Genomic DNA, 13,263 nt, shown 5'->3' with positions numbered 1-13,263 from the left:
AATACTCCAGTATGGGAGATAAATTATATGGTCACCTTACCTATAAGTCATTGTTACGATTGTGGACTCTAGGGATATTATATCCCTGTTTGTGAGATTATTTAGCAGTTAACAATGTTGAATCTTTTTTCCTAGTTGAGGAGGGCATAACAACTTGGTCTTGGGGGTTTTAAAGGGTGTGTATAAAACCAGTTACCATGTCATCACTCAGATGTTATTTCTGTTTGGGATTCTGAAAATTCCTTAGATTGCTTCAAGTGGGTGGGCCCAGAAGAGACCTCATTATGCATCCAAAATAAAAATTCATTTAGTCTGCATTGATGGAGGTGGCTATTGATGGAGACATTGGACAAGGAACTATTTCCATTGCCTTTTAGTCTTCATCCTAAAACTCCTTTTACTCTTTCTTCTTCCTATAGAGTTATCAGTTGTTGGTTCTTCAGAACACTGTTGAAGTGGCTCAGTTTATCAATAACAATCCGGACTTTTTACAACTTGCTGAGTCATTCTGGAAGGAACTCTCCTACCTTCCGTCTCTGTATGATTACAGCGCCTATCGAAGACTGATCGACCAGTATGGGACACATTATCTTCAGTCTGGGTCCTTAGGAGGAGAATACAAAGTTATCTTTTATTTGGACTCAGAAAAAATCAAACAAAGTGGTAGAGTATTAAAAATATTGTTATATACAAGCATCGCAGAGATTTTAATTAGTAGTTAAACTTTAGAGCTTTGAAATATGACAAATAGAGATTAAATTGCAAAAGAATCCAAAATTGCAAGAATCTGTTATACTCTACTCAGAATCTTCCAGGGTTTAAGAAAAAGCCTGCCTACCCTTTTGGATAGTACCCTGAAGTGAGAGTTAAGCCATTATCATTATTGCTATCTCTAGAGGGTGTTGATTGGATTTTTAGAATACTTTTTAATCTTCCCCGTTTCTCAGATTAAGTAATATTCCTCGAGGAAAACTAATGAGGAGTTTACTGATATTGCAGAAATCAAAACGTTTCAATGAAGTCTTTTCTTATTTACCTCTGTTCTTTACCACTCACATTCCTTTTAAAAAAATCTGCTCTGGATATCGTGAGTTTGCTTACTCCCTAAAAGTTGTAACAATAGCTTAAATTTATTGGATGCCTTCTTCTAGACAGGCAGGTTGCCTATGTTAGCAATAATCCTCACTGCTACCGAGTGAAATCCAAGGGCATACTGATTGTAAGCCGGTCTAACTGGCTCCAGCATCAACTTAGCTTTTTCCTTACGCTATGTTGCTGCAGGAATTGCCTGCTTTTTGTTAGACTCAGGGCACGCTACTGAGTTCATACTTGGTTGACTTCACAGTGAGAGGATGTTCCTCACCAGCTGCTGCCATGTTGGAGAAGAGTGTGTGTCCTAGTATCCACTCCTCCTTTCCAGAGACCTTTTGGCTTATTTACGTTCCAAGTCCAACCTGCTCCTTTCCAACTTTGTCCTGAAGCTCGTGGCCACACTTGCTTCTCTATCCCAAATCATCTTGTTAGCATCTTACTCTTCAGTCGAGACTTTCTTACCACCTTGAAGGAGAGTAAGACTGCTTACCTGAGATTCAGAGGAGGTCTTGTAGCCTTCTCTTGTGAGTGAACTACAATATTTTTCTGTGTTTCCATTGACTATTTTTTTTTTCTATTGGGCTTAATTTTTACCAATTAAGATTTAATTAGAATGTGAGCTTTTCCAACCTCAGCAGGTTGGGAATGAATGCACAAGCACAGGTTTGTGTAGCAACAACAGAGGGAATATTTCTTTGAGGAATTAATCCAGAAAGGGGCTTGATCTAAACTCAGTTTCATGAACATTTTTTTTTTTCTTTAACGCTTAAAAAGAAATGAAGAGGATTTTTTTTTTAAGCTTTCTGAGTTGGTAAAAAAATTTTGAGTAAAAATTTTACTCTTGAGCAGTTTTTATTCTTAAAAGTTTTAAGTGAAATTAATCAAGAATTCTGGGATATGTTATATGCCCCCAATTGTTCTTTAAGAAATACTGAGTTTGTAATAATATAGTTAGTAAAATTATATAAAAATATATTTCTACCCTTTATTATTTTCTATCCTCTTTTAAAAAAATGCATTGGCAAAACTCCATTTGATAATGAGTAGAAATTGTAACCATCTAAGATTATATGTCATAGGAAGAAAATGTAGAAACCGGAGATGTTAAAGATGGAGAGACTGAGGCACTAGAACTAAGATTTTAGGAATTAATTGCTGTAGAACCAGAACCCAGCTTTTGGGGTCTCCCGTGGGTGGGCTGGAGGCCATTGCACATCTACTTTTACCTATTTGCCTTATGCCTGAGAAGCTGACTGCAGTTGGGTAAAAGGTATCACTCTGTGAAGTGCTCAGTTTTTGCTCCCTCCACTGTTTCACCCACCCCCACCCTCTGGTCAAAGTTAATAGAAGCCAAGAGCAGCTGATCCATTTGAATGTAATTTTCAGACATGTGATGCTTTACCCCTAAATATAATGCATGTATCTTATTTTGTTTATAACAAACATCAAATATCACTTTTTCTGCCCCTTGACCCTTCTAGAGCACTTGAAAATGTACGTATAGCATATTTTTGATTATATGGCCCCAGTGATAGGAAACAACCTCTTATGCCACTCTCACACCTGGCCAGCATCTCAAAGGAGATTTTCAACAAATGTGGAAACTAAGCACCTTTAAAATTTTTCCCCCCAGCTTTTGGTTCAGAGAAGAAGAAGAAATGTGCTTCCTCACATATCAAGTTTTTGTTTAAATCATCAGAGCACGCATGCAAGGAGATGGAAGAGGCCTTAAAATTGGCTGCAGGTAAGTGAGAAGGGGGTAATTTTCATTACAAACTTACCTCCATCCCTCTTTCTTGTGGTTAATTCCTGGTCTCCAAGGGCCTTTGAAATTCTAGCGGGTGTTCTATTTTGTGTTTTTGAAATACTTGGTTATTTTTACCTCTGATCTCTCTGTCATATGTCATGGCGGTGATCCATCATGCAGAGTGGAAACTTCACTGGGTACCTCTGTGTACTGTAACTATGTCCTCAGTGAACACCATCTTTGTTTCCTGTGAGGAAGGTTGACAAGCAAGCCTAGAAAAATGACAGCAAGAGGAGAAGCTTCAGTTTCACTCTGTGACATGGGTGCTCAGTGCAGTTAGAAGTTTTTGGTGCATGGTGGTGGTGGTGACGGTGGTGGCAGAGTGCGGGAGGTGGTGTGTTAGCCTTGAGTGATTGAAGAAGGAACTGGAAGGGTAAGCTGATTTAGACTGTGTCTAGATGCCGTGTTAGGGAGTTTGGGTTTCATCCTGATGGCAAGGGATGCCGTTAATACAGGGAGTGATTAAATGAAAGATGACAAATATAAAGTTGCAGCGAAAGAAGAGGGACTGAAAAGGAATAATCTGATAGGATAAGAACCAGAAAAGATGAGTAACATGGAAGGTAGAGGAGAAGAAATCGACAGCGAGAAATGCTACAGCGAAGTGACGTAAGAGGAGGTCTGAAGACTTCATTGGATTTGGTGATTAAGACTTAATTGCCTTAAAATGAAGAGATTCTTAGTGTAGTAGGGATGGAAATGAGACTGTGGTGCGTTGTGTGAAGCCCTGGAGCAGCATTAGAGCTCAAGTTCTCCTGGGGTGATGGCAGAAATTGGGATGAAGGAGAAGACTGACCCAGGTGCTAAAGTCCTCATCAAGGAAGTGAGGATCCTTTAGTAGATGACTGCAAGAAGGAGGGAGACAGAGTGTTAAGCCAGGCTTAATTCCTCATTCACTTACTTTATTCATCAACTATTTACGGAACCTATAGTGCACGCAGAAATTGTTCTAGGCACTGGTGATACAGCAGTGAATATGCCAGGAAAAGTGCCTGTCTTCTTGGACCTGACATGATAAAGGAGGAGGACAAGTTTCTGAACAACATGGAAATACACTGATCTGGAAATAGAAATGAAAGTGGGAGCTTTGAGAAGTTGTTGACATCAGTTATCAGTTGGGCTGGTGATTGGAAGCTGCTTTCTGATTTTATTTTATTTTAATTTTGCTTTGTTTTATCTTATTTTATTTTATGTTTCACAAACATGTAGCACTTATGATGTGCCCAGCACAATTTTAAGTGATTTACAAAAATTAACCAAGGTACTCCTACCTAAGAACTGGGTATTATTCATATTTCCATTTTACCAACAGGGACACTGAGGCACAGAAAGGTTGCCCAAGACCACAGTTGGGGTCAGGCACAAGATTCCAATGTCTGGCTTCACAATCTGGGCCCTTCACTGTTGCCCCAGGCTGATTGTCTAGGGGAAGAGGGCCAGCTGGAGCACAGAGCTCACTGAGGTGTAGAGAGAGAGGCTACAGGCTTAAAAATAAATATAAAAGCTGATTTCTTAGACTCTGTAGTTTGTAAACAAGCATGTCAGTTTAGGTGGTGATTCTCAAATTTTGGTATGCAAGAGGATTACCTGGGGCAGCCTGTTCAAATGCTGAGTACTTGACTTTTCTCTCAGCTACGTCCTATGTCTTGGCTGGAGCTCAGAAATCTGCAGTCATTCTAGGTGATTCTGATTCCAGTAGTTCAGGGACTGAACTTGGCAATACACTGCGTTAAAAGTGTGACTATTTGCATCTTAAAATGTAACTAACAAGGAAGATGAGGAAGCACTCAGGCAGTTCTTTAAAAATATGAGACTTAAATAACTTCTGATGATAAAAGTGTAATTTTTGAATTTGCAAAATTTTATGAAAGTGTTATGAAATTGCAAAATTTAATTAAAAAAAGGAAATGAAAATGTAAGTCTGATCAGCAAGTTAGGAACTTCCGGTCATGACCAGTGTGGAAATCAATTAGACACGGAGATGAAAATATTTCTGAAATTATAAGGCACAGAAATGAGAAAAAGGATTTGATTAGTATTCAAACATTTTAGAACACTTTTTATGTGTTAATATATGCCTGTTAATAGCATTTTGGTTACTGTTAGTATTCCAGATGCAATGAACTTTTTCCTTCCAACATTTTCTTATGAAAATTTTCAAACATACAGAAAAGTTGAAAAAACAGTAAAAAACACCAACGTACCCACCTCTTACATGCAATAATTATTATTTTGATGTTTTGATATATATATATCTACATATAGTATTTATAATGTTGACTGTTTAGCAATGCATAAATATATATTTAAAATATTTGTGATATTTGCTGAACCATTTGGAAGTTTCAGATGTCATGATGTTTCATCCTTAAATACATGCATGTATCTTCTAAGAAACAAGATAGTCACCTGTATAACACATTTTCTTCTTACACTAAGAACATTAAGAATATGAATAATAATTTCTTAATAATCATCTGCTGTTAGGTAATGGTTGTGTCTTTTTTCTTTTCTCTCTTAATAGATATTATTTTTTTGAGTAGTTTTAGATTCACAAAACAATTGAGCAAAAAGTACAGAGAATCCCTATATCCCTGCTGTCCCCGCAGGCACAGCCTCCTCCGTTATCAGCATCCAGGCCTTAGTGGTCCATTTGTTACAACTGATGAACCTACACTGACACATAATAATCACCCAAAGTCCATAGTTTACATGAGGGTTTACTCTTGTACATTCTGTGGGTTCGGAGAAAGGCATAATGACATGTATCCATTATAGTATACAGAGCAATTTCACTGCCCTAAAAGTCCTCTAAAGATCCTAAAAATCCAGTAAAAATATTAAAAATCCCTCCTACCCCACTTCCTGGCAATCACAGGTATTTTTACTCTCTCCATAGTTTTGCCTTTTCCAGAATGTCATACAGTTGAATGGGTTGTGTTACTTCATTGACTTTCAATTTCATATGCTCATTCTCATTTCATTTGTGCATCCAGACTTATTTCGTTTGATTTCTCCTTGAGTAGGAACTCAGGGCAATGTGTTACGAGGGGTCCCATCCGTCAGAGGGGGACGTCCTGGCCTTGTGTCTGGCCTTAGTTACCTGGAACTGGACAACCCTGCTGGAAACAAATTGAGATATTCTCGCTGGGCAGGATCTGTGACTGAACTTCCACAAATCATAAAACAAAAGGTATGTGACACTCTGTTGAAAGCACCAGAAAGCAGTCATATTTATTTGCACTGGGAAAATGAGATTAAATTAAGGTGGTTAAACAGAGAAGGCTGTAATTAGCGTTTTCTGTATCCCAGTTATGTTTTGTATAGTAAAATGAATGCATACATAATAGGAAACAAGTTTCATTATCTTGTATGTCCATATTTCAGTTGTAAAGGTTAAATGTCTTGTAAATCCCAAGAGAAATTAATGCTAAAATTTGCATTTCAAGCTTTTGACCTAAATTTGATTATGTTTTCCTTGGTCCCTGATTCAGAGGAGTTATAGATTCTTGCAAGAGGAAGGCATTTAAGGGCTTGCCTAGTGTTACATTTGTCAGATCACCTTTCTTCCTGTGGCCATGTCTTGTAGGCTCCTGGTCATGCAAATTAGTTCTAAAAAGATAGAATCAATTTGGCTGGCAGAATTTTAGGACGTTTTATCAGCACAGTCAGTTCTTTTATAACACAACATATGTGTTCCTAAAAATCAGAGAGCTAGGCAAAATTGCACAATAAAGACCACAGGGCTTATGGGAAAAAATGTGTTAGGAACACAACACTCAAAAACTTTTGTGACACTCATTAAAAAAAAAAGAGGCACCAATAAAAACAGTAGCAGTTTTATACATGTTAAATTGTTAAGGAATGCATGGACTACAATAAAGGTGGCACATTACCTAGAAGAGGATCTGAAGCTTGCTGGGTGATGGGAGGGTTACGGACTGTGAATTATTGTGAAGTGGTAGAAGGAGCGCTATCAGAAATGACAGACAGTCGTAACACCATTTGTGGTTGGTGTGGTTTATTATACAGGTGGTGAACTAGATGGGTGTTTGAGATGTGTGCTTGTGTGTGGGTGTTTTGTGTATTCTTATGCAGCTTGGTTCAGTTGTGTGCAGTTTTCTGTGTTCACTCCGTGTTTCTTATGGACAAAATTGTACATAAGAAAACACAAAATTTATGATATACTCATTTTATTTTTTAATATCTCAATCTCAATGGAACAAATTCACATTTTCAAAATACATGTTATAGCAGAAGTGATTATATAATCTATTCCCTGCCACAGGAGTCAGGCAGTGTCCCAGGTCCAACCTGACGTGGTTTTTTTTTGGGTTTTTTTTGTGGTACACGGGCCTCTCACTGTTGTGGCCTCTCCCGTTGCGGAGCACAGGCTCCGGACGCGCAGGCTCAGCGGCCATGGCTCACAGGCCCAGCCGCTCCGCGGCATGTGGGATCTTCCCAGACCGGGACACGAACCCGCGTCCCCTGCATCGGCAGGCGGACTCTCAACCACTGCGCCACCAGGGAAGCCCCAACCTGACTTTTGAGATTAAGAAACTTGGACACATTTATAAACTCAAAAGTTACGAGTGCTCCTCAGGTACCCTCCTGACACCATACTGAGCCCAGTTGCCTCCCAATAACAGTGACAGTGGGAGGGGCAGTTTTTCCTGGGAAGTCTTACCTTAAAGTGTCATTCATTAATATTCAAAATGATCTATTTTCATTGTCAGTATCTCATACAAATCTTTAAAAATCCTAAATTGTTGTTTAGGGTAAAAAACAGACATTCTTTTCCATTCTCAACTATGTTCTTTCCCACATAGGACTGTAACTGTCATAGCTATGTTAACTTATTAGTTGGACAGGAAAGGGACAGAGAAAGAAGAGACATGTTACAGGTAGATAACCATGCAATGCTGTTCAGTTCAGAAGAGCTTGGGCAGAGATGGAGGGCAATGTGACCCTTTGAGCTAATCTCCGTACTCGCAGTGGTGCTCTAGCCAACTCACTCAGACTCTCTCAAGAGCCAATGGTGCAGGTCTCTTCCCAGCTCCGTGCTCAGGGACATCATGGTGGTAGCCTGAAACTGGCCATGGTGAGAGTAGTTACACTGCAGAAATTGGCAAAGGCTACAAATGAGAGCCTTTTTGTTCCTGGGAGAGCAGATTGTTAGAGCTTAGCCAATCCATCTCCGGTCTTGAAGTTGCTCTTCATCAGAACTGTCCAACACAGAGCGATAATGCCTACCTGTTCTAAATTTCTTCAGGGATAGAGAATCATAGTCTCCATTAGAGATATGTTAAGTATCTCAGAGTCAGGATATTTAATCTCAAATTTAATTGCATTTGCTTCTTTACTGTAATTTAAGTGCATTTCCTTTTCTTCTATCCTCTGCAGGAGTGGAAATGTGTTGTCTTCAAAATAATCTTTCAATAACTAGAAAATGAACATCCTGTTGGTTTTTTAAAATTTTATGTATGCACATAAAATACAAAAAAATATTCCCTCCCTATCTGTTTCTAATTTTCCCTAGGTTTGTCTTGTAAAGGTAGTGAATTGCTTTCTCTTTTTATTTGAACAAGAAATAGTTGAAATTAAGATAAGAGTGGCTTTTGATTTTGTTTTAGTAGAGATTGAGCCAAAATGCTGAAAGGAAAATATTCTCGCTCCAAACCCTGATTACTGACTGTGATGTCTTTATCTGTGTAGCTGACACCTTTGTATGAGCTGGTAAAGGAAGTACCCTGTGCCTCTGTGAAAAGGCTATACCTGAAACGGGCCATTGAGGAATATCTCGATGAATTTGACCCCTGTCATTGCCGGCCTTGTCAAAATGGTGGCATGGCCACTGTGAAGGGGACCCAGTGTGAGTGCCATTGCAAACCATACACGTTTGGTGTGGCGTGTGAACAAGGAGCCCTCGTAGGGGATCAAGCAGGTCAGTGTGCTGCATTCTCTCAAGTTATGCTGGACACAATGAAAAGGGAATTACCCTTTCCCTCTGGCCTCTGAGAGTGTGCTTCCTCGGGTATGGAGAAGGGGAAGTCTCATAAGGCTTTGAATATGTTTCTCCCTCCCTATTCCACCTCCGAGTTGTAGCTACTGAGGTCGGGTCCTTTGCTATCTCTCTATTTTCCCATCTGAACTAACAGAACTGCCTTCTACTCTCCACTCTCCATTAGAACAGATTTATGCCTGAAACACCTTCCATCCTTCCATAGTCACCTCAGTAAGGTTTTGTCATAACTTAGGTCTACAGAGCTTGTGTCTGCACTGACTAACCTTTCTGGTGGCAAGCTCTTGGAAACACCTCTATTTCTATTTTGTGTTATGTCCCACCAATCAATCATTCACAAATACTTGTTGAACATTGGCTGTGTGCTCAACAGTGCATTTGGTGTTTTAAGTATTTAGTATGTGAAGTTCACTTTATGAGTAGGCAAAGTATGAGATGATTTGTGTATATTTATTTTTATATTCATTTGTGTGTCTCTCTCCTCTAGAAAGCTTACTTCTTAAATTCGGAACTGTTTGATTCCTTTGTTTATTCCCACAGCCTGACATAGTGCTTGATTCATAAAGTCACTTAATAAATGTTTGATAAATGAATAAGTACATGACTAAACCACGGCTGCTTATAGACAAGCATCAAGAAAGCATCCTTGCCTCCAAATGTCTCCCCAAGTGGCCTGTCCTGGTAAACTAAAATGCCACCACTGCGATTCATTCCTTTGAGGCTTAGATTTACAGCTATTTGATAAAAATGGGAGCTCCCCCTGCTGGTGATGAGTGGAGTAGCAGTCATAATACCTCAAGCTCTTATTACCTACTATTAACATACTCAGGGGACTATATTATTAACTCGATTTCTAATTGTGGAAGAAAGGGTAAGGAAGATCATGGGAAAAATTATTTTAGTTTTTTTGTGTGTGATACTGAGGAGTGGCTGTGGAGGGAAGAGGGATGTAGGTCACACAGTAGAAATAGCTAAGGAGCAGTAAACACACCCATCTATTATCAGAAGTAATGCTTTGGCGGAATAGTTCCTGAGATCAGTTTCTAACTAGGAAAGCAAAGCTCTTAGAATATGCTTCAAATTCTCTCTAATGTCCTCCAAGGAATATGATGGGAAAAATACTAAAACCTGTGAACTGTGAACCAGCCCTGAGGTAGAAGGTGGCCAGAGCAAGTTGAGGAGGTGCCTGTAGATTGAAGAAGGGTGCTGACAGGAGGTAGAAGCATTTTTCCTACTTGCATATTTCCTCATCTTGTACAGCACCAGCCCTGGGGTTGGCAGCCTGGAGTACCCAGTAGACCAGGGGTCCCCAACCCCCGGGCCATGGACCAGTACCGGTCCACGGCCTGTTAGGAACCGGGCTGCACAGCAGGAGGTGAGTGGCAGGCGAGGGAGCGAAGCTTCATCTGTATTTACAGCCACTCCCCATCGCTCTCATTACCACCTGAGCTCCGCCTCCGGCCAGATCAGCAGCGGCATTACATTCTCATAGGAGCGCAAACCCTCACAGCATGAACTGTGCATGTGAGGGATCTAGGTTGTGCACTCCTTATGAGAATCTAACGCCTGATGATCTGAGGGGGAGCTGAGGGGGAGATGCTAGTGCTGGGGAGCGGCTGCAAATACAGATTATCATTAGCAGAGAGGTTCGACTGTACAGAGACCATAACAAATCAATTGCTTGTAGACTCAGATCAAAACCCTATCAGTGAGTGGCAAGTGAGAACAAGCTCAGGGCTCCCACTGACTCTGCATTATGGTGAGTTGTATAATTATTTCATTATATATTACAATGTAATAATAATAGAAATAAAGTGCACAATAAATGTGATGCTCTTGAATCATCCCCAAACCGTCCCCTCCTCCCCAGTCTGTGGAAACATTGTCTTCCATGAAACCGGTCCCTGGTGCCAAAAAGGTTGGGGACCACTGCAATAGACTATGCTCTTCTCATGCCCAATCACTGCTTTAACATTAGGAACTTATTTGCCTTACTAAGAGACTGTGGGGTGATAAAAAGAGCCTGGACTCAGCCATAAGACCAGGTTACAGTCTGGATATGGTTCTTGCCCACCAGTACAGCATTGTGCATATCACTTAACCACTTTGTCTTGGATTCCACACCTATCAACTGAGAATGTTAACAGACCTCTTGGTCACCTCCATTCGTTCTTGTGAGAATTAATGAATGATAAAATGCATGTGAAAGTGCTTTGAAACCGTTGTAAAATAATAAACAAATTTAAGGTAGTATTGCAAGAAGTTCGTTAATGCAGCCTTAATACGGGCAATCCTAGTCAGTGTGCAGAGACAGTCTGGCCACCGTGGAGACCTCAGTGAACAGAGTGAAGGTAATAAACCCCAGATCGTCCCCTCCCCCAATAACCACATAGTAGGAAGCTTAGCTCACTGAACTCTGAAATCTTCCTCTCCAAGTACTCTCTGAACCATGTCTCTCTTATTTACAGGAGGGGTTGATGGAGGGTGGAGCTGCTGGTCCTCTTGGGGCCCCTGCGTTCAAGGGAAGAAAACAAGGAGCCGAGAATGCAATAACCCACCTCCCAGTGAGGGTGGGAAGTCCTGCATTGGAGAAACGTCAGAAACCAGACAATGCGAAGACCAGGAGTTGGAGCATTTGCGGTAATAGAGACCAGACCTCCTGGCAATTATGTAAAACTCAGTGCCCTCTACAGTAAGCACGGAATACACGACTGCTGCTATTGAAAGATTTAAACCTTAAATGGTGATTTTTATCAGGGAGTGCTGTGCTCTTAGCATTGGGGTCAGTTGAAGGAGAGGCGTATTGTGGCCAATTTGCACTTGTGTGCTTCAAGCTTTCCTGACGCAGGTGTTACAAAAGGGTGGGGAACTGGAAGGCAGTCTGCTTCAGTGGATGCGAGCAGCAGCTTTGGCATCAGGCAGACCTGCCACCTACTTGCTCTGTGAACTTGGGCAAGTTACGATAAAAATAGTGGATACAATGATAATAGGATATTGCCTGAGGTTAAGAATATAAAGTGATTTGTACTGTGCCTGGCATGTAGTAGGCATTCACTAATAGTTGCATTATTTTTCAGATATACCACTCCTTCTTTTTTTTTTTTTTTTTGCGGTACGCGGGCCTCTCACTGCTGTGGCCTCTCCCATTGCAGAGCACAGGCTCCGGACGCGCAGGCTCAGCGGCCATGACTCACGGGCCCAGGTGCTCCGTGGCATGTGGGATCTTCCAGGTCAGGGGCACGAACCTGTGTCCCCTGCATTGGCAGGCGGACTCTCAACCACTGCACCACCAGGGAAGCCCCCACTCCCTCTTATTTATTTACTTTGGACTAAGCATGAAGCATACATTTGAGACAGCTAACATCTTCACTGATTAGCCCAGGTGTCTGATACTAACTTCCTGTTTGCCAGGACCTTGCAAAAGCTATCTTCAAAAATGCTTCATTGCTGGACTTCTCTGGTTGTCCAGTGGTTGAGAATCCGCCTTCCAATGCAGGGGATTGCGGGTTCGATCCCTGGTCAGCAACTAAGATCCCACATGCCACAGGGCAACTAAGACCCGACACAGCCAAAAATCAATCAATTAATCAATATTAAAAAAAAAAAGCTTCGTTGCTGAATCATACCCCTGGGTTAGAGTTGTTTATGCCACACCCCACTCTTTAATACTGTCCTTATTAACCTTTTCTGATCAAGTATTGGCAAATATTTTAGAAAGGTAATTTGAAGGTCATGTGAGTTGAGGAAATGTGTAAGATGATTGGGTATCCGGTATTAGCATAGGGAGGTGAGACGCCTTATTCCTTATTCCTAGGGTGCTTTGTAATCCAACAATAACCAATATCTCTTGGCCGAGGAAGCTGGCAAACGTACGGGATTCTGGTAGGAGGGACCAGAGAAGCTCATCAAGATTAGGAGCCCGGGCTTCCCTGGTGGCGCAGTGGTTGAGAGTCCGCCTGCCGATGCAGGGGACACGGGTTCGTGCCCCGGTCTGGGAAGATCCCACATGCCGTGGAGCGGCTGGGCCCGTGAGCCATGGCCGCTGAGCCTGCGCGTCCGGAGCCTGTGCTCCGCAACGGGAGAGGCCACAACAGTGAGAGGCGAGGCCCACGTACCGCAAAAAAAAAAAAAAAAAAAGAAAAGATTAGGAGCTCGACTACTGGAGACGAGGGAGGACAAGCCCTGCACACACCCTGATCTTGTCAGAAACCCCACCCTTGGACTGTTGTTATAAACCCCTCATCAAATCCTCTGGCAGGGATGGCAGGGGGACACACATAGTTTTTCAAGGCAGGAGCCCGCTGTATCCCCCTTTGCCTGGCAAAGTACAAAAGCTATCCTT

The 13,263-nt window shown here is 41.4% G+C and overlaps 1 protein-coding gene across 2 annotated transcripts in view; it reads left to right on the top strand.

Moving 5' to 3' along the window:
* Positions 1–13,263, top strand: part of C7 (complement C7) — a 53,162-nt gene that overhangs the window by 21,948 nt on the left and 17,951 nt on the right. For both annotated transcript variants that reach the window (XM_060009544.1, XM_060009546.1), the window contains exons 8-12: positions 420–663; positions 2,726–2,836; positions 5,926–6,092; positions 8,615–8,843; positions 11,390–11,561. In XM_060009544.1, coding sequence (XP_059865527.1) covers positions 420–663; positions 2,726–2,836; positions 5,926–6,092; positions 8,615–8,843; positions 11,390–11,561 — 923 coding nt within the window. The remainder of the gene's footprint in view (positions 1–419; positions 664–2,725; positions 2,837–5,925; positions 6,093–8,614; positions 8,844–11,389; positions 11,562–13,263) is intronic.

The sequence above is a fragment of the Delphinus delphis genome, chromosome 3 (genome assembly GCF_949987515.2).
Source record: "Delphinus delphis chromosome 3, mDelDel1.2, whole genome shotgun sequence".
In the NCBI taxonomy this organism is placed as follows: domain Eukaryota; kingdom Metazoa; phylum Chordata; class Mammalia; order Artiodactyla; family Delphinidae; genus Delphinus; species Delphinus delphis.
This window is presented reverse-complemented; position numbering and strand designations above follow the sequence as displayed.